Below are 21,719 nucleotides of genomic sequence, written 5' to 3'. Positions count from 1 at the left end.
TTCAGGAGTGGTTGTAAACTATCAGAATATAATGAGTTTATAAATGACTGACAATGAACCTGTGAAACAAGGTTCATTGATGTTACTTCCTGCATGTCTTTCCCTTTTGCCTTCTCTTCATTCCTGCTGTTCCTCCCCATTTTTTTTATTTAACTCACCAACATTGACAAATCATCCAATCTGACTCAATGCAGCACAAATAAAGGAACAAACGGTTTATTTCAAAATAACTTTAAAATAATGAAACCAGAAGTGCAATATAACAAAGCCCATAAGCAGGTAGAAGGAGTTTACAGAGGAAAAAGTACTTGAAACAAAATTCCAATATTTATTTAATCATTTTGAATTATTCAGAATTGCTGATTCATTTCTGTGAACTATAACAAACTGACATATACTTTCTATTGAGCTCTAATTATTACATATTTCTAACTCTTTGTCATCATGTCAAAAAGCTTTCATTGAAATAAAAGGCAAAGCTTCACTGACAGCACCTTCCCAAGCCTGTACTACTGTCACCCAGAAAGACATCACCACCTGCGAGCTAAACCCGTGGGCACCCTCCACCCTGACCTGGAAATTTATCTCAATTCCTCTTCGTCGCTGGGTCAAAATTCTGAAACTCCGTCGTCAACAGCAACGGGTCAGGACTTTTACTCACAAGGACTGCAAAAATTCAGAAGGGAACTCACCAGCAACTTCACAAGGGCAATGAATGCTGGCCTCGTCAGCTATATCTATATTCCAAGGCCGAATAAACAAATCTCCCCAACCAAAAGAGATTAAAGTCTGACCTACTAAAAGGTACAAACAAATGCAAAATATTTTTACTATAAATTTAACTGACAGCAGGATAAGGAAAAGAACAACTCAGTAATTATCTCAGTACTGATTTTAAATGAAAACAAAGATTAAAGTTCATTGATTCTAAAAGATGGTGCGGCAACTCTGATATTAGAAACAGCTATCACAGTGTGCCTTGTCGTAAAATAACTGAGAATTGAAATTGATTTCTGAGGACAATAGTCAGAAGAAGGATCTCAATCTGAAATGTCATCTTTTCTCCAGAGATGCTGCCTGACCCACTGACTTACTCCAGCTTTTTGTGTCTATCTTCGACAATAGTCATAATCTATTTTGATATTTGTAGTATTCTAGCGACATGAAATATTCTAGCTCTATTGAATTTCAGTAGGAACTGGACCCAAGATGGAAACTGAAAATCCTAGCACTATTAATTTTAACTTTACACTTAGTATTTTCATGAGGTTTGTGTTCCCTTGCCAGAGGTGTTGATATTTCACATTCATAGAATGTTTAGCCTTTATTCTGACTAATGAACTCTTTAATGTGGCAACAGCAAATAGAGTTCCCAGTATTGACAACGGGGTTCCCCACTGTCTATTGCTTTAAGACAACGGCAGAAAATAAGAACAGTGCATTCAGAAGAAAGATCCGAGGACTAATGGAGAAATTGACAAGCTAATCTCTGAACATGCATTTTGGAGTTAAACCAAGAGAGTCCTCTCCCCACATGTTATCAATTTAATTTGAATTGTAAGCCAACAGAATCATAATTAAAAGGAAGTAAATAACATTATTGTGGATATGCAATATGCTGTAGTCCCTTTTCTAACCACTTAACTCTGAGTCTGTACCGGCTGGCTATGTGCAAACCGTCTGCCTTTTGAGTCTTTCTTTCTCTGCAACACAGAGTAACAGTACAAACAATTGGTAATGTTATATTCAGTACTCAAAGCAATAATTGCTTTAAGCCGAGAAGAAGAATTAGAAGGAGACAGCAGTTGCAGGCAGCCAGGCTGTGCGTTACAATCAAGTCAATAGTGTAACAGTGATAGCTGGAGATCTGAAGTTCAACATACTTCCCTTCAGGGACTTGAATTCATTTTCATTAATAATGCTTTTGATTTTCGTACGAGTCTCCAGCAGCTGTTCAGACCAGCATGGATGGCATCAGAAGAACTTGACCCCTTTACTGTCAGCAAGGGTGATAATCTCTGCCTTTCGCTCAGACTGTAGAGTCTGCAGTGCCCGCAGTAGAAGCCATTCTTCCAAACCATGGAACTCTAGCAAGGACAGAACACAGTCACTGCTTTCAGCACCACACCATTGTTTTGCAAATAATACAATCCTATGGGAATTTACCAGCTGTTCTGAGCATACACCGGGGAAGACAATGCAACAGGAATTCCATGGAAAGTGCATCAAATCTTCAATATTTGATGGAAAACGGTGTGAGACTTTCCCTCATTGTACTGCCCACTGTGTCCCACTTCAGAGCATACATAGAATAACTAACCAGTATCAGTCACTAAATGAGCTGTTGTGTTTATTCTTCATCTCCATCAGATTCTATTAATCACCATGATCTTAAAACTATCGTACATTTTGCTTCACAAAACCTAATTCTATTTTGCAGTACAATAGACTCAAACATTACCTTTCATGAATAGAGAAGGCTGAAAGCATGCAGGTGGATTGTTTTTGAGATGTACTGGTGAAAGTTCACTCAACTTGATGATTTGATAAGTAAGTGGAGGAGGGGTAAGGCACAAAAAGCTTCTTCACACAATGGGTTAACAGGATGGGCAAAGATCAACTACGTTATGCAATCCAACGTCATTTACAAAACACAATAGAGAATTGTGTGGAGGAAGATTGTAAAAAAGATACAAGGTTAGGGAGACAAATGAAGAACTAGTCAACTCCAGTCAATGTTGGCACAGATATAATGGGCCAAAGTCTCCACTTGCGCTGCATATTCTAGGTGGCACTAAATTAGGTACTGATTGAGGAATGGCTAGAAGCAAACCTTTGATTTGATTGTACCAGGGGTCAAGAGTTAATGCATGGGTTAAGAGTTGAACATAATAGTATGTATGTGTGTGTGTGTATAATGTGTGTGCATGTATATAGTGCGAGTGAGTGTGCGAGTAAAATCTGAATTACATATTCAGAAGGAGCTCGTTCTTTGACCAGCATAACAGGAAGTTAGATGTTTACAAAATTGTCTTATCACATAAAATAGTTAGTCAGCCACATATAACTAATACCTTGTTATCACTGTAAAAACATTCACAGTAAAATAATAAAGCTTAACACTGGAACTCTACATGAAAGCACAAGTGTATAAACAGAGATTAAAAATAAGAATAAACAAATGAACATGATGACAATAAGTCTCTTGTTTCTATTGCCAAATTTATAGGAGGTAGTTACAAATCTGCCTTACCTTCACCTTCAGTGTCATCACCATTGGAGAGTTCATAAAATGTAAGTACGGAGTTTGTCAAACCATTCTTTGAAACCTGCAAGATATCAATCAGACACTGACGCACAATGTAGGAAACTTCAAAATGAATGGTGCAATCCACCAATTTAGTCACAGCAAATTAAGATAATTAATTCTAAGTTTACTGTTGGACTTTCATGAAATGTCAAGGTAAATGAAACAGTGATGAAGTCAGCACCTTAACAAAATGTATTAATACTCATTCTCATCCAGTTATCAATGAGTATATGTTTGGTAAAGCAGCCCAAACATTCAGGCACATCATTAGGTTCAGGGGACATCAGTGACCAGTGAAAAATAAATATCCTAATTCGAGGAAATGGATGGATCATGTTTGACACAAAGATTGTGGGCCAAAGGGCTTGTTTCCGTGTTGTACTGTTCTGTTGTATTGTTTATATGTTCTATATGAAAAGTTCTTCTGATTGCAGATTGTGAAATTATGCCATGCACCCCCTGCTTCCTTTCACACAATTAGTGGTATTTCATTGAATTTTGGAACATCTACAAGAGGCCAAACATCTTCTGCTTCTTCCAATATCATAGGACAATGGTTCACTTGAATGAAGTAATGCAGGAAGTGATTAAAAGTCTAAGTGATGTTCGATATTTTGGACAGGACACTGTATAAATGCCATGATTATAACAGCTAAATCCTAACGCCCACCTATGAATCAAGATATATTGCTCTTTTAATTGAATTATTAAAAACTGCAAAATACAATTACTTTCAACTATACAAATATTTGTTGTGTCAAAGTTTTGGTAAGTATTAAAATTTTGAAGTAATTTTAGCAGAAAATGAATTGCTGGAAGAGCTCAGTGGGTCAGGCAGCATCTGCGGAAGGAAATGGACAGACGACGTTTTGGTTTGAAGAAGGCTCCCAAACTGAAAAGTCGTCTGACCATTTTCCTCCACAAATGCTGCCTCATCTGTTAAGTTCCTCCAATAAAGAACGTGCCCCAGCTCCGAGTTCTGGTCGCCGCTGTCCCAGCTCCGAGGCCAGGTCGCCGCTGCCGCTGCTCCAGCTCCGATGCCGTGTGGCCGCTGCCACTGCCCCTGCTCCGAGGCCAGGCCACCGCTGTCGCTGCCACTGCCGCTGTCCCAGCCGCTGCCGTCCCAGCTCCGATGCTGGGCGGCCGCTGCCGCTGTCCCAGCTCCCAGGCCAGGCCGCCGCGAACGCTGTCAAAGCCGCCACTGCCGCTGCCCAGCTCCGAGTTCTGGTCGCCGCTGCCGCTGTCCCAGCCGCCGCTGCTGCAGCCCCAGCTCCGAGGCCGCCAGCTCCGCCATTAGGCCTCAGCGCTTGCAGAGACGGGGGATACGACAAAAGAAGTCGCATCCCCCGAAAGAAGAGACCAAAAACGTGTTCCCCCCCCACATACACAACATAATAAACCAAAAACTAAACAGGACAAAAGAACACCACAAAAAAAAAGAAAAAAACAGACAGACTGCAGGCGAGCTGCAGCTGCTAAGGCAGCACCGCCATCTTATGTCCTAAAGCGTGGATTCTTTAATTGCATCATTCACGCTTATCCAACTGAAAGATGAAGAAATAAGCTGCTTCCAAGATCTTTGAAATGTATACAAACCACAATTTTTTATATATCAATTGCTTTTTAAGGTGCAAAATTTGTATTACTATTCTTTTGTTCCTCGTTTGTTTTCCAACATAGTCTAAAGAACAAAAATGAAAATCTGTTGAGCTTGGTTTTATTCTTAAAGATTGCTGCTGAGCAAGATCTACCCTAACCAGGCTGCCAAAATAAATGCTGCAAATAAAAAAGGTCAATGTGATGAATTAATTTTAAAACTCTCCAGATATTTGCCAAGATTTTTACTGCACCGACTGGAAATTGTTACAAGGACATTTGTGGAAAGTAGATAGCAAAGGTCCTTCTTACCCACTGATACACCAGTTTCCCCCATTCTTCTGGTCTCCTCCACATTATGAGACAGCGAGTTTTATTTTTATCAATCCACTCTAAGTTTCCTAAAAGCCAAAACAAATGGAGATAAATTCCTTAAACTGTAACCCACATATTCCCTAATAATAAATTCAGTATCTCAGCAGGAAAAACACAAGTGTGTACAAAAAGTGTCCCGATTTTCATCCATCTATCACTCATCATTTGGAAGTTTGAGCATTCAGCATCAGACTATTTCACCATGAAGGCTTACTTAACCAAAACACCCCAAGGGGAATCAGAAAATTAAAAAAAAAAAACTGCTGGCGTTGGATATCTGCAAGAAAAATAGAAAATGCTGGAAAAAAAACTCAGGTCAGGGAAATTCTGCCCCAGGGCACTGAGATTGTGATATCTTATTTCCATCTTTACTGAGATCAGCTGTCATAACACAAGCCTTACTTGTATGATCCAGTAACACATGTGATCGGTATACATCTTAAACCAGCAAGAAGGCCAGTGGGCAGCTATGTAGGAGATTTATACATAAGGATTGCAACATAATGCAAAAAGAAACATTTAATCTTGTTCTCTTAAAACATGTTAAAACTCAGTGGCAGCAGCCTGTCAGCAGCGCGTTAGTTTTTTCAACTTTTTTTTAAAGTATGTTTTTTAATGTTTCTCTGTATGTCTTGTGTGGGGGATGGTGTGGGTGGGTGAGGGGGAAACCGCTTTGGTTGCCTCCTCCACGGAGAGGCGACTTTTTCCAGGTCGCCTCCCCCGTGGCCTAACAGCAAGGATCGGCGCAGCCTTTCCCGGAGACGCGCCCGGGGCTTCAGCGGCGGGCGCAGCGTGGACTCTCGGCGTGGAGCGGGCGAGCCCTCGCTGGGGCTCGCTGGAGGGGAGCGCTCTGTTTCGCTGGCCCGGGGCAGCTGGCAGCCTGAAGCCGTGGTCTGCACAGCTCCAGCTGGCGCGGCGTCTACAGCCCGGGAACCCTCGTGGGGGACCCGGGGGAAGAAGCCATCACTGCCGGCCCGTGGCCAACTTCTACCGCGGGGCCGGCATGGACTTACCATCACCCCTGGAGGGGAGCTTCGACCATCGGCCCTGCGGTCTGCAGTGCTTCTTGCTGCGGCGCGGCGGGAACCTTAAATCTTCGACCGCCGGCCTACACCAATCTGAAGCCGCGGTCTCCGGTGGGGAAGAGCCGATCCTGGACTTACCTTGACTTTGACTTTGTCCTTTACCATCTGAACGCCCGCAGCAATGGCTGCGGAGGTGGAGGTCCCGACCACGGGGGAAAATGGAGGAGGTCTGGCCAAGCTCTGTGCCTTCCACCACAGTGATGAATGCTGTGGTGGATGTTTGTGTTACATTTTTATTGTGGTTGTGTGTTCTTTATTATTGTACCGCTGCTGACAACCCAATTACCACCGACCCTGGTTGTGTGGCAAATAAAATTCTATCTATCTATCTATCTATGTTGTGGAAAATATCGTGAAAACTGAGACGTTGTCTACTAACCTTTCTTCCGGAGTTCTTCTAATACAACTTGAATAGCTTCAACGGGAAACTTTCCTTTCAATCGAAGTTAGGGAAAATGCTTTGCAATTCTTCTTGACTATACCCCATCTACGAATGCATTTGTTAAACAACTAAGTACTTTTGAAGTGTGATCAGTCTTGAAATATGGAGAGTATGGCAACCAGCCAACTTGCACACGAGAAATGTAGAAGGGAACAATGACCAGATGTACTGAATAAAGGATGAACATGGGCTACTTCACCAGGGTTAATATGCAACTCTTCCTTAAAAGATTCAATGAGACCGTTTACATCCTATGCACAACAAATCAAGGCCCTCATTTCCATAGGCCTTTTAGGACAGCATCTCCAGAGTGTAGCAGTAACACAACACAGAGCTAATATAGATTTTTGTGCTTGAGCCATTAGAAGGGAATTTGGATCCACAACCTTCTGATTCAGAAAAGTGCGACTGACTGAGCCAAGGCTGCACAACAAGACACAAAGTAACTCAGCAGGTCAGATAGCATCTCTGCATTGGCAGGATAGGCAATGATTCAGGTAGGGGGCTCTTCTTCAAACCAATAGTAGTAGGGTGGGGAGGGAGAAAGTTGGTAAAGAGATGGGGGGGAGACAAAATCTGATGTGATAGATGGGCATAGGCCAGGTGGGGGGGGTGATTCTCAAATGGGTGGACAAGGCCAGAGATAAAAAGAAGACAAAAGGTTATGATGCAAGGCGAGAAGTGAAATGCGAGGCCAAAGCAAGGGATAAAGGTGGAACGGGACAGAAAGAGGGTGAGACGGGTGGACTAGTGGGAGATATCAGTGCATATCTGGGTTGGGTACAGAGAAGAAGGGTAAAATGTGAGGGTGGGGGTTGTATTGTAATCTAAATTGGAGAATTCAATCTCATATTGTTGGGTTTGCTTCCCAAGAAGAATATGAGGCACCGTTTCTGCAGTTTGCATTTGGCCACTCTGGCAATGGAGGAGGTCCAAGAAATAAAGATCAGTCTGGGAATGGGAAGAATTAAACAGGCTAGCAACCGGGAGATCCAGCAGGCCTAGGAGGACCGAATGCAAATGTTTGGTGAAACAATCGTCTAATCCACGACTGGTTTTGCTGAGTTACTCCAGCGCTGTGTGTCTTTTTTTTTGTAAACCAGCATCTGCAATTTCTCGTGTCTACGGATGATGCATAGTTTTTTTTCAGAAAGATGTCACAATGTGGTGACCAAGTAGGTTTCTGTAATATCATAAAATTCCAAACATTTAATGTTGATTGCAGGTGAAATGCAACAAAGCACGAGTTATAAATCAGATTAACAAACTCAGGCATAAGGATACTTTGAATCTTCTTGTTGTTGAACAGTGGGCTTTCCTGGGCCTCCAATACATCGATGGTGTAAAGCTTGTGATAGCGTAGATAGGAAAGCACCAGTGAACACCATGCTGCCAGCTGCCTGTGCTGTGTGCTTACATTTGGCTGTAGCCTGGCAATAAAGAAAAAAGTACAAAATATTTTAGCTTTGTTTATTGTCACGTGTATCAAGGTACAGAGAAAAGCTTTTGTTGCGTGCTAATCAGTCAGCGGAAAGACTATTCACGATTACAATCAAGCCATCCGCAGGAAGGCAGGCTCTGTCCTGGGGACAGAGTTAGATTCTTGGGAGATGGTCTTGGAGGGGAGGATTCTCCTCAAACTGTGGAGCATCCTGGACAATACAGCTCACCCCCTCCATGACACACTGGACAACCTGAGGAGTACCTTCAACAACAGACTGGTGCCACCATATGCAGAACAGAACCTTCTTCCCTGTGGCCATCAAACTTTACAACTCCTCCCCCTTCTGTCGTGGGGTAGACTGAGACTGTGACTGACCCTCCCCCCCACCTCCTCAATCTTTGCACATCCCCAAAGCCTCACCACTCGTCACTTTATTTTCACGTTTCATGTACTTTGTGTTTTTTTTATGACTGTTGGCAAATTAATTTCCCTCCTGGGATAAATAAAGTTCTATCATATTATATCGTGAAAAGATACACGATAAAGGGAATAACGTCTAGTCTGGGTAACGTTTAGTTTTGTATGGGTGTAAAAATGTTTTTGGTTGATACGTCATTTGGAAACCAGGCATTTTATTTGGCTTCTTAACGATAAATGTATCATAAAACCAATACACTTGCTTGAAGTACTCTGACACTTTGACAATGTGATAAACTAATTGGAAATTCTCATGCGAGTTGACTTCTCAATGGAAGAATTAATCAATATCGGTGTGATTGCAATGCTGAAACATGCATAAGTGGGTACGTTTCAGGTTAATCCGTACCCCTTAAATTTAACCCCGGTTTATGTTGAGACCGATAGTTATCAGATTAGTAATCTTTACACACTAACGCACTGCTTATTAAATTAATGCTAGTTAGCTCATCAGAATTTCCGTAGCTTCAATAAAACTAGTTATGAGTTTATTAGGCATGTTGTACCTATAGATGTGTTCAAGAAGGAACTGCAGATGCTGGAAGATCAAAGGTACACAAAAATGCTGGAGAAACTCAGCGGGTGCAGCAGCATCTATGGAGCGAAGGAAATAGGCGACGTTTCGGGCCGAAACCCTAAATCAGTCTGAAGAAGGGTTTCGGCCCGAAATGTCGCCTATTTCCTTCGCTCCATAGATGCTGCTGCACCCGCTGAGTTTCTCCAGCATTTTTGTGTACTTTGTACCTATAGATGCTTATTTTGAAAGGCCAGAATGATGTTAGTGATATACATGCATTTAACAAACAAATGTATTGGATGAATACACAGGGTCAAATACATAAACAAGCTAATGTTTGCACAAACTCTTCATCACAGGTTCTCAGTAGTAAAATAATGTTAGAAAGAGATCCTGTCTTTTGATGACAGCAGTGTGGTTAATATAACCTAAATGGGCAAAGAGTGCAAGAGCAGGGAGGTTATGGTACACTTTATAAAACACTGGGTAGGCCATGGCTCTGGTTGCCACACTTTAGGAAGTTCCCGACTGCGCATTGAGTGGATGAAGAGGCGAATCACTAGGATTTTGCACGGAGCACGTCAGTAGCAAGAAAAGGCTGGATGGGCAGGATTTGTTTTGCTTGGAACGGAGAAGGCTAAGAGGGGACATGATATAATAGATGCCATTATGAGGGGCTTAGAGAGCCTAGACAGTTGAAAACATTTTTTTTTTTTAACAACGGAAGTATCTAAAATTAAAGGATAGAGGTTTTAGATGATGGTGCAAGGTTTAGAGGGAACTTGAAAAAAAGTTTCCATCCATAGGATTGTTGAAGTTTGCTTGAAAGGATGTTGTAAGCGGGTACTCTCACAACATTTAAGTAGACAAGTATATGAAGTAGGTTACACAAAAAAGCTGGAGAAACTCAGCGGGTGAGGCATCATCTATGGAGCGAAGGAAATAGGCAACGTTTCGGGCCGAAACCCTTCTTCAGTATATGAAGTATTTGGACATGTCAAGGCATAGAAGACTCAGACCAAATGCAGATTGATCGTTGGCATATACTCAGCAGGCCGAATGGCCTATTTCTGTGCTTTATGAAAATCTTTTTATTGCTCCTCTGTTATTTTCCACACAGTAGCCCTTACTATGATTTGCACACAGAATCTTTGATTCATTGCTTTCTGGATATTGATTACAAGAGGACCTACTCTGCATTCACATTCCTGCACACCTCTTCATGCACAGCTGTCTGTCAACTGAAATGTTATTCTCAATTCATCCCAGTGTTAGCTTCATGTTCCTCTATCCTTGTGCATGCACTGTATAATTAAATCCAATTTTCCTGCATAAGCCTTTACATCAGAATCAGTTGTTTGAATCCCAGTACCTTTTCTACCTCATCGAATGATCTTGCCTCAGAGAATTGACTCAATGGAAAAAGACCGAACAACTCTTAATGGTATTTTTTGTTAGGACATAGTAGGTAAAATGTAATTATAACTTTATGGATGAATTGATGCAATCGGTTTTGCAAGATCCTGCCTCTGTCAGCAATCTGGATCATTGTGAAGGGGTGTCAACACCATAGATCTGCTCCTTGCTGCATGCATGCCGATAAACGAGAAACATACAGTGTGGAAACAGGCTCTACAGCCCAACTTGCCCATGCCGACCAAGATGCCCCATCTATACTAGTCCCACATGCCCGCATTTGGCCCATATTCCTCTAAATCTTTTGTATCCTTGTATCTGTCCAAATGGTTTTTAAATGTCATTATAGTACCAGCCTCAACTACCCCCTCTGGCAGCTCGTTCCATATGCCCACCACCAGGTTCCTGTTAAATCTATCCTCTCTCACCTTAAACCTATGTCCTCTTATTCTTGATTCCACTATTCTGGGTCAAAAACTCTGTGCATCTACCTTATCTATTTCCTCATGATTTGTATGATCACCCCTCATCCTTCTGCATTCCAAGCCGTAAAGTCCTAGCCTGCTCAACTGCTCCCTATAGCTCAGACCCTCAAGTCCTGGCAACATACTCAGAAATCTTCTCGGCACCCCCTCCAGCTTAACAACATCCATCCTACAGCAGGGTGACCCCGGAGGTACATTAATCTCACCATTTAGGTTGTCACCGAGAGACTGTCTACAAGTAAATTCACAAAAAGATTATTTAAAAGATATTATTGCAAAACCTCTCGGTAACTGAAAAAGTTCTTGGCTCGCCATTACATTGACTCGAATGCTGCATCAGCTTTAATGAATCGGAAAATGTTTGATGACGTTTTCTGCTAATTTTTGACAGTATTGGTGAAATTCTGTGCAATATCTAGACAGGGGATGTATTTTTTTGTTGTAATTGAGCTATATTTAGTAGCCCTACCCTAAGCAGCCGTCATTACTGATGACAGCAAATGGCAAAATTAACATCCATTGACGTTTGTGGTTAACCTTTGGATTTTTGTTTCTTTTCGTCTTTTTGGTTAAGCCATAAAAGTTTTGTTTCCCAATAACTGAGAGACAAACAGCAGGTGGGACTTTGTTATTCACATTCCTCCCCACAGCTCCCCTCTTGTCCCGTTCAAAGAGACTTGCCAAGTCTCAGTGTGGTTAACCAAACACGAGCTGCCTGATACAATGCATTATTGATGGATGTCTGCAGAGTTCTCTGTACGTCTTTCATTTTGCCTCATTTCTTATTTAAAAGAGGAGGAAAATACAAAGGGAAAGCACAGACCAGTGAAAAGGTTTCTATCACTATACCCTGCGGCCTTTGCAATTTCAATTTTTTCTGCAGGACAGTTCTAAGTGAGAGGCGAAACTACCAATGGCAGGTCATTTGGCTGCATAAATGCCTGATTCTATGCTCATAGTCTTATAAGCAGCTTGGATATTAGATGGAAAGAACAGATTTTCACCTCTTTAACCAACCAATCCTAAGGCCATCAAAAGCCACACTACATTTGCTTTGGCTGAATTTAGCCAATTCCTACTAAGAATCATGCATTCTTTTTGAGACTCAATCGTTTATTGGGTTGAATGACTGCTTGGGAAAGATGATGCGAAGCTTTGTGGAGTCAGGAAGCGAGTCAATATCCCATTGACATTGTCAACCCCATGTACCTGCATCTGCCGGCCTACATTCGATTGCAACTATCGGGCCCTCGGGGTATTTGTCCAGGTCGCGTTCAGGTCGACGCGCCCGGATTTTTCGATGACTGAGTTGCTTCTTTACCCCCAGCGGCAAGATACCTTCCAGCGCCAGGTTACTGTAGCACGAACACAAGGAAGCTAAATACTCCAAAGAAAACAGTCCCCGCGGCGGTGGCCGGCCAAACACCGCCTCCTTAGTTGCTGGTAGGGTGCATCAGCGTCCTGCCCCCCTTCGCTGGGGGTTGGTGACGGGGGCCCGTCCTACGGCAGCCCCATCCGCTATATGTGCTCGGCTTGCATCCTACCTGCCGACGATTGCTCCCTTGCATGGTGTCTCCAGCCACTTACGTTGCGCTTGGGTAATTACCCTCCGTGGACTCCCTCAAAAAAAACCCAGTTTCATTCGGCAACCCCCAGACTTCTTTTCCATGCAAAACACTACCATTGGCCTCCGCCCATACCTTCAGCTGTGTCCCCAACTCTAAGTTCTGAATTCTCTTACCAAATCCTTTTGTCTCACTCTCTTTCCTCTTCTGAGACACCTCTCAAAACGTCACATTGACCACGATTTTATTCATTTGCACCTTGGGAAACAGTAGTAGTAGTAGTAGTAGTAGTAGTAGTAGTAGTAGTAGTAGTAGTAGTAGTAGGCCCCCCTCAGTCATGACTGACCATGGGTGATGCATCCTGGTCGGATGCAAGCCTGGGCGATGTCATATGGAGGACAGGCTGCTGCCCATGCAGCACGTCCCCCCCTCTCCATGTCGCTGATCGATCCAAAGAAACAGCAGGACTCTTACAGTTTGGCACCAGCGCTGTCGCAGGAGCTGCCAGAGCGAGGTTGTAGACAACGACGAACTGCCTTAGGGGCTCCGACTCCGGATTTTCTTGAGGTTTACTCCTGGAACCTTTTCCATGACTGGATATGGCAGTGCAGGTTTTAGACACAAGGATATGGCCACAAGGCAGTGCAGGTTTTAAATCAGAGTTTTCCCTCTCCTAGATGGACTGTCTTCCCAGGCTGACGAGCCCCATCTGCCCAAGACTCGTGGCGGTGGGAGCATCTACCTTCCCGTGCAATTCTATAGCACCTGCCCACTGCCCAGATACAATATAAATGCTCTAAATGAACACAAACTCCTTTAACCATTGTACAATTCCTTGATCATCATCTGCTTTGATCCGTCCTTTTCACACCTTACATGCTCTTTTACCCTTCCCTCTAGTTTCCCTCTCCCCTGACTCTCGGTCAAAATGTCACCCATTCCTTTTCTCCAGAGATGCCATTGGATCCGCTGAGTTAATCCAGCATTTTGTGTCTGTCTTCGGTATAAACCAGCATCTGCAGTTCCTTGAGGGTCTCGACCAGGGTTCTTTGCTGGCTCGAAGGGCCGAATGGCCTCCTCCTGCACCTATTTTCTATGACCCGAAACATCACCCATTCCTTCTCTCCAGAGATGCTGCCTGTCCCGCAGAGTTACTCCAGCTTTTTGTGTCCAGCTGCAGTTCCTTCCTGCACAAGCTCCTCCATGGCAAATCTTGAGAAGGTGACAGCAGGAATGCTCTAAATGAACACAAACTCCTTTAACCATTGTACAATTCCTTGATCATCATCTGCTTTGATCCGTCCTTTTTTTCACCTTACATGCTCTTTTACCCTTCCCTCTCCCCTGACTCTCAGTCAAAATGTCACCCATTCCTTTTCTCCAGAGATGGATCCATTGGATTAATCCAGCATCGCAGTTCTTGTGGTCTGTCTTCCGATTGGTCCTCCTCCCGCAAATCATTATTGGCTCTCCAGCTTCAAGAAATGTTATTGACGGGCAACTATAATTACACCCAGCAATCAGTCTCAGGCTTGAATTCATAAAGTAAATTTCACAACCTTAGCACAATGGCAACAGCCCCACACCCAGTAAGTTTTCAATTGTAATCACTTGCCATGCAAGAAGCAGGGCCTGCAGTTTTGACATTTTCCAAAAGTCAATAGATCATGATTTAATCATTTTTATTACCCAATTGATTGATGTATAAATACTACCCAGGAAACTACCTATAACTACACGTGAGAGAGTGGGTTTGGGGTGTCAGCTCAGACTTTTGGGCTTAAGGTATTGAGTTGTCCTGGAATCCACAAACCTCAGACTCAAAGGCGAGAGTTAAGAAAAACCACAGAAGGTAATGAGGTTTTATTTCAGTGAGAAGTACAACAAAGAACAATGTGATAAGTAAGGAACAGCTTAAAGGCAATTCTAGAATGAAGGATCGTCAATGAGATGTCATTGTTTTGGCTTCATGTTCACTTATCTGGTGTAATATGGAGAAAGGGAAAGTGCATACAGTCCAGGATAGTGAATGGCAAGTCCAGGGCAGAAATACTGCTTCCTTTACACATAATGTGATCATCTGTTGCAAATAATGGATTGCCAGCAAGTGAAGCTGGTGACCCAAATACTCAACTCAATGCTAGATACATCTGCAAGGGTACAACCAAATAGTCAGAAGGACATTCCTTATCTGCACCAGTTTGGTATGCTACGCTGTAGAGTTAGAGTTGGCAGCAAGTTTTACCACTGTTGCAATACAGGGTTCTAAGATAGGCCACTGGAAATTTAGAAGATGTTTCATAACTCAGTGAGAATGCGAACTTAATACCACTGGAATCAGATAATATTGACATATTAAGATGATGTAGGATAAGCATATTGGAGAGAAGGAGAAAGAGTTATGCAAGGAAAAAATTAAGGATCATAAATATCAGTGTGTCCACCTCTGTGCTGTACGTGCCACACTGTCCGATGTACGATTAATGATTTCCAATACTAACGTCAGCTTCTGTTAAAGGGCTTATGTATCCTGTCTTTAACCAAGGTTATAACATCTTTACATGCTTCTGCAACTTCTGAAAAACATACAAATTGATTAATCAACATCTCCATCCATCCGCTAACCCAGCCAGAGTGATTGAAGAGTAGAGAGAAACCTGTTCAAAATACCAACACACTAATTCAGTGTGATAGTAAATCATCTGGCCCCCTGAGCCTGATTTATACATTGGTGGCAGATTTGAATGTAAACTTGACTCATTCCCCGTAACCTTGCACCTTCTTGCTCATCAATAATGTATACAACTTCGCCCTAATAATATTCAAAGACTGCATCTACCGTCCTTTCAGGAAAAGAATGCCAAATTATCAGAAAAAACATGCCTGTTCTTTCCATTCTAGATTCCTGTACACCACTCATCCTATGACTTTTAAAAGCATCCACCTGTCAAGATTCAAATAAGCCATTTTTATTCTTCTAAAGCAAATATAAGCCTGACCAGTCCAATCTATCCTCATTAGGCTGCCTGTTCATTAAGGGATTCTGATCAGTCTGCGAAACCTTCCCTGAACTGCTTACAAAATATGTATTCCTATCCTGAAAGAACAATACCATACAAAATACTCCTTATACAATCTCACCATTGCCTATAACTGGAGCTTAATCTCCCTGCTTTTGTATTCAGTTCTTATTGCAATAACATTTTGTTAGATTTCCAGCTTACTTGCTACATCTGTTTGCTAGTTTTTCTTCCCCCAAATTATTCACAAATCCCTTTGAATGGTATTCTGTGCCAGAGATGATGAATTTTGTAAAAACCCCAATGGAACAAAAGTAGAAAGAAAATCATGTTCTATCAAATTCATTTGCAGCTCCTCAGATAATAAGACAATCCAGGTCTCACCAGATCTTAAACCTTCACAATATTCAGGTATAGGTTGATTAAGTAAAAAGTAACATTGAATTCACACCAAGTCATTGCCACTGATTACTTTAAACACAGTCCAAGGCACCTCCTCTCCCTGACCCCACTTATCCTATGACTTTTAACAGCATTGCAACGAGTGAAATTCACCTGCACCAACCATGTAAATAGTCTGTGTGACACCCTAAAACATTCTTATTATTTTATAATAGGCACACAATGCTGATGTAACTCAGCGGGTCAGGCAGCATCTCTGGAGAAAAAAGGTAGGTGAAGTTTCAGGTCAGAACCCATCTTCAGACTGGAAATGTCAGAAACATGATGTAGTAACTCTTCATTCATCTCAGTATAGCTACAAGAGTCAAGAAGCGCAGATACAGATCGATGTATAAACAAGGTACTATAGAAGTCTGAAGAAGGGTCCCAACCCAAGACATCACCACGTTCTCCAGAGATGCTGCCTGACCCACTGAGTTACTCCAACACTTTGTCTCCTCCACACAGATCAACAGAACATGATTGATTGTTCTACCCGACACATTCACGCTTAGAAATTAAATGACCACTACTCAGGTGATACGTGGAACTGCACAACAAAAGACACAAAGTGCTGGAGTAACTCAGTGGATCAAGCAGCATCTCTGGAGAACATGGAAAAGAGATGTTTCGGGTCGGGTCCATCAGAAGAGATGCTTCCTGACCCGCAGAGTTACACCATCTCTTTGTGTCTTGTTTTTAACCAGTACCCATGTTTTCCTACTGCTATGTGATCCAATTTCTGTAAGAAATAAACTGTGAAGTCTAACATTTTGTTCTCCGTTTGACTAATAAAGGACCTTGGGCATGTCCAGTGGCATCTACGGACCTTATTCTCTTTGTAATGGCCCTTGCTGCCTGCCTGTCAAGGTGCAGAGGCAGGCTTCCAACACACCTGTGTTTGCAGCTGCGAGTGGGATCACCCCTTGCAAGGTCTACCTGGGCTTTCGGAACCCCACTCAAGCCAGATCTCGATTAAGTTATGTACTTATTGGTTTTCTTTCAGGCGCCCACCCCTCAGTTAAATGATCACATGAATCACCACCTTCATCAACCCACCATTCACCCAATTTCCAACTTTCAACCCACGAATCAGACAAGATCCATCTCACTGATCAAATAACCAGACGATCACCACTTTGAAAACAGGTTCTGAACATCATCCATTCCCACCCAACTTCAGGTGGTTCTCTCTGTACCACGCCACAATCACTGACCGACCTCACTTTGGTTGGACACCTGGAAGGAATGTCCTTAACCTGTCTAAAGCCAATTCAGTAGCACCCAAAGGTTTCGATATCTGAAGATAAAGACACAAAATGCTGGAGTAACTCAGCTGGACAGGCAGCATAGAGATCCTGCCTGTCCCACTGAGTTACTCCAGCATTTTGTGTCTACCTTCGGTGTATAGAAATATAGAAAATAGATGCAGGAGAAGGCCATTCGGCCCTTCGAGCCAGTACCACCATTCAACATGATCATGGCTGATCATCTAAAATCAGGACACCGTTCCAGCTTTTCCCCCATATCCCCTGATTCCCTGTGAATTGGCCTCCACTGCCTTTTGTGGCAGAGAATTCCACAGATTCACAACTCTCTGGGTTAAAAAGTTTTTCCTCATCTCAGTCCTAAATGGCCTACCCCTTATTCTTAAACTGTGACCCCTTGTTCTGGACTCCCCTAACATCGGGAACATTTTTCCTGCTTCTACCCTGTCCAATCCTCCAATTTTATATGTTTCTATAAGATACCCTCTCATCCTAAATTCCAGCGAATACAAGCCCAGTCAACCTATTCTTTCATCATATGTCAGTCCTGCCATCCCAGGAATGAACCTGGTTAACCTACGCTGCACTTCCTCAATAGCAATAATGTCCCTCCTCAAATTAAAAGACAAAAATTGCACACAATACTCCAGGTGCGGTCTCACCAGAGCCTGGTACAACTGCAGTAGGACCTCCTTGCTCCTAAACTCAAATCCTCTCGCAATGAAGGCCAACATGCCATTGACTATTTTCACCGCCTGCTGTACCCACATGCTTACTTTCAAAGACAAACTGAAAGTAAGCAAATCCTCCTCCTCAGCACTGTTACCAATTTGGTTTTCCCAATCAATATGTAGATTAAAGTCACCTATGACAACCTTTGCTACACACCTCCCTAATTTCCTGCTTGATGCTATCCCCAACCTCCCTACTGCTATTTGGTGGTCAGTATACCACTCCAACAAGCGTTTTCTGCCCTTGGCTATTTCACCGTTCTATTCATTCCGATTCTACAGCATCCAAGCTAATGTCTCTCCTTGCTGTTGCATTAATCTCCTCTTTAACCAGTAATGCCACCCCACCCCACCCCCTGAATATCGAATACCCCTGCATGTTTAGCTCCCAGCTTTGGTCACCCTGGAGCCATGTCTCCGTAATTCCAACTACATATCCCTTCACTACTAACGGCGCATTCAATTCATCCACCTTATTATGAATGCTCCTCACACTAAGGCACAAAGCTTTGAGGTTAGTGTTCTATCTTTTGCTTCTGCCCTCCTTTTATGGCCTTCTGCCTCCTTGCATTGGGTCCCATCGCCTTGCCCTTTTTGTTTAAAAGTGACCTTTCCTACACTCTCTTTCCCATCAGCTGCACGGAAACGCGTCCACGTTATCGACTCCACCCCCCTCTCTTTTTAGTTTAAACCCACACGTGTAGCACTAACCTGCCTGAATATCGGTCCCCTTCCAATTAAGGTGCAACCCATCCCTTTTGTACACAACACCCCTGCCCCAGGGTGTAAACCAGCTTCTACAGTTCCTTCCTACTGGTTTGAATGTCTGATATGATTTAATTTCATAGGAGATCAAAATGGAAGTTTGTGGATGGATGAATACTGAATGCATCTCTGGAGGAAAGCGGGGAAGCTTGGGCTACTCATCACTGATCGTGGTGGCAGTGTACGTCAAATACAAAATGTGCGTCAGCAGCTCCTAAAGTGTTTTTCTTCATCTGGAAAGACAACCGGCATGCAGAACACACAAAATACAATTGTCCCTTGAAAGCTTGCCATTTTCCAACTCAGAAATAAATCACCATTCTTGTTGGTTTTAAATAGTGACGCAGAATCATACAGCACAGACAGGCCCTTCGTCTCAACTTGTCCGTGCCAACCAAGATGCCATATCTAAGCTAGTCCCATTCACCCATGTTTGACTCATATCCTTCTAAACCATTCTTATCCAAGAACATGTCCAAATGTCCTTCGAATGTTGTTATTGTTACCTGCCTCACTTCTTCCTCTGGCAGCTTGTTTGGTAGTTTTCTGTAATAGGAAATAAATCACTTTCTCCATTACAGATTGGGGATTCAGGACGTTGGGTGGGTGGGATTTGTGGTCCAGGGATCTAGGAATGCCCATGTTTCAAAGGAGGAAACCACTGACCCCTCTCGTATGGGTTTGACGGGGGTTGAATTTTGGAGAGATAGAGGCAAGTTGGTTACAGGTGCTGAAAAATTGTGTAGGGACACAGTGATACTGAGTCCCATAAGGGGGAGGGGGAGGTGGGTTAGGGGGGAGAAAAAGAGAAAAAACTGGCGGGGGGGGGGGAAGGATAGAAGGGGTGAGGCGGAGGGGTAAGTTGCAGGAGGTGAGGGGGGGGGGGGGAGGAGGAGGAGGGGAAGAGGGGGGAGGAGGTAGGGGGGGGGGTAGGGAGGAGAGGGGATAAGGGAGAGAGAGGTAGAGGAGTAGGGAGAGGAGGGGGGGTAGGGAGAGGGGGGACGTGAAGGGAAAAGGGGGGAGTAGGGAGGGGGGGGAGTAGGAGAGGGGGGGAGTAGGGAGAGGGGGAGTAGGGGGGGGAGAGGGGGAGTAGTAGGGAGAGCAGGGGGAGTAGGGAGGGGGGGGGGGTAGGGGGAGAGGGGGGGAGTAGTAGGGGGGGGAGGGAGAGGGGGGGAGTAGGGGAGAGGGTAGGGAGTAGGGAGAGAGGGGGGGAGTAGGGAGAGGGGGGGGAGTAGGGAGAGGGGGGGAGGGGAGTAGGGGAGAGGGGGGAGGGAGTAGGGGGAGGGAGGGGGGGAGTAGGGAGAGAGGGGGGAGTAGGGGGGGGGGGGGGGAGTAGGGAGAGGGGGAGGGGGAGGAGAGTGGGGAGAGGGGAGGGGGCCAAGCAGTAGAGGGAGGGGGGGGGAGTAGGGGAGAGAGGGGGGGGAGTTAGGGAGTAGGGGGGGGGTAGGGAGAGTTAAGTAGGGAGAGGGAGTAGGGAGTAGGGAGGGGGAGTAGGGAGAGAGGGGGGGAGAGGAGAGAGGGGGGAGTAGGGAAGGGCTCGGGGGAGTAGGGGAGAGGGGGGTAGGTATTGGGGGGGGGGATAGTAGGGGGATAAAGAGAGGGGGGGGAGTAGTAGGGAGAGAGTTATTAGGGAGGGGGAGTAGGGAGAGGGGGAGTAGGGAGAGGGGGGGGGGAGGGAGGGAGAGGGGGGGGGGAGTAGGGAGAGGGGGGGGGGAGTAGGAGGGGGGAGTCGACAGGAGGAAGGGGAAGGGGAGTAGGGAGGGGGGGAGTAGGGAAGAGAGGGGGGGGGGGGTAGGAGGAGAGGGGGAGGTAGGGAGAGAGGAGGGGGGGAGTAGGAAGAGAGGGAGTAGGGGAGAGGGGGGGGGGGAGTAGGGAGAGAGGGGGGGGAGATGAGGGAGAGGGGGGGGGGGAGTAGGGGAGAGGGGGGGAGGTAGGAGGGAGAAAGGAAGGGTCTGGCTGGGGGGAGGAGAGGGGGGGGAGGGGAGTAGGAGGAGGGGAGGGAGGGGGAGAGAGGGGGGAAGTAAAAGGTAGGGAGGAGGGGGGGAAAGAGTAGGGAGAGGGGACAGTAGGGGAGTAGGGGAGGGGGGAGGGGAGTAGGGAGGGAGGGCTCTAGTAGGGGTAGGGGAGGAAGGGGGGTGAAGATGGGGAGAGTGGGAGGGGTTAGGTGGGGGATGACAGAGAAGGGGATGGAAGAAGAGGGGAGAGGCGGAAAGATGGGAGGGGGCAGAGAGGTGTTAGAGGGAAGGGTGCGAGTTGAAGGGGAGGACGGGAGGCAGAGAGGAGGTGGGGGTGGAGGTGACTCTCTTCCCCCTCTGGGCCGGCCGGCCACCACTCACGTGTAGAACGGCGGGAAGTTGTACTGCCAGGGCCACTCGAAGCTCATGGCGGCGGCGGCGCCCGACGGTGCTGCTGCCTTCCCCGTCCCCCCAGCACCCGCGCACCTCTCACACGGTCCCACGTCCAAAAGTTCCTACCCCGCCCTCACTGTCATTGCACCAGCATGTTGCAGGGAATCAACACCGGGAATGTTCCTCGCAGCTCGTTCAAACACATGGACGTTTGATCTGCTGCATTTATGCAATAATTTTTAATATTGGCGTCACTGCATTCACAATTTTGATTTATTTAAATAAATTGTATATTTTACTTCGGGAATAATATACTTGCAAGTCCACTTACAGAATTTTGTTCAGAGTATTATGTCTGACAAGATGTATAAACTAACAATATGTTTATACTGTCTTAACTAGTCATGCTTTTTTAAACACAATTATCCTTGTCG

General features: G+C 44.7%; 1 protein-coding gene across 1 annotated transcript; it reads right to left on the bottom strand.

Annotated features, from left to right (window-relative positions):
• Positions 1-202: 202 nt before the first annotated feature.
• Positions 203-21,426, bottom strand: vps25 (vacuolar protein sorting 25 homolog). Its single transcript, XM_055657150.1, has 6 exons — positions 21,274-21,426; positions 8,093-8,238; positions 6,746-6,799; positions 5,219-5,307; positions 3,254-3,329; positions 203-2,087 (listed from the first exon to the last, which is right to left on the bottom strand). Exons 1-6 carry the CDS (start codon positions 21,318-21,320, stop codon positions 1,975-1,977), a joined length of 525 nt encoding a protein of 174 aa, XP_055513125.1. The 5' UTR covers positions 21,321-21,426; the 3' UTR covers positions 203-1,974.
• Between the last annotated feature and the right edge of the window lie 293 nt (positions 21,427-21,719).

Source organism: Leucoraja erinacea, chromosome 27 (assembly GCF_028641065.1).
Source record: "Leucoraja erinacea ecotype New England chromosome 27, Leri_hhj_1, whole genome shotgun sequence".
Classification (NCBI taxonomy): Eukaryota; Metazoa; Chordata; class Chondrichthyes; order Rajiformes; family Rajidae; genus Leucoraja; species Leucoraja erinaceus.
This window is presented reverse-complemented; position numbering and strand designations above follow the sequence as displayed.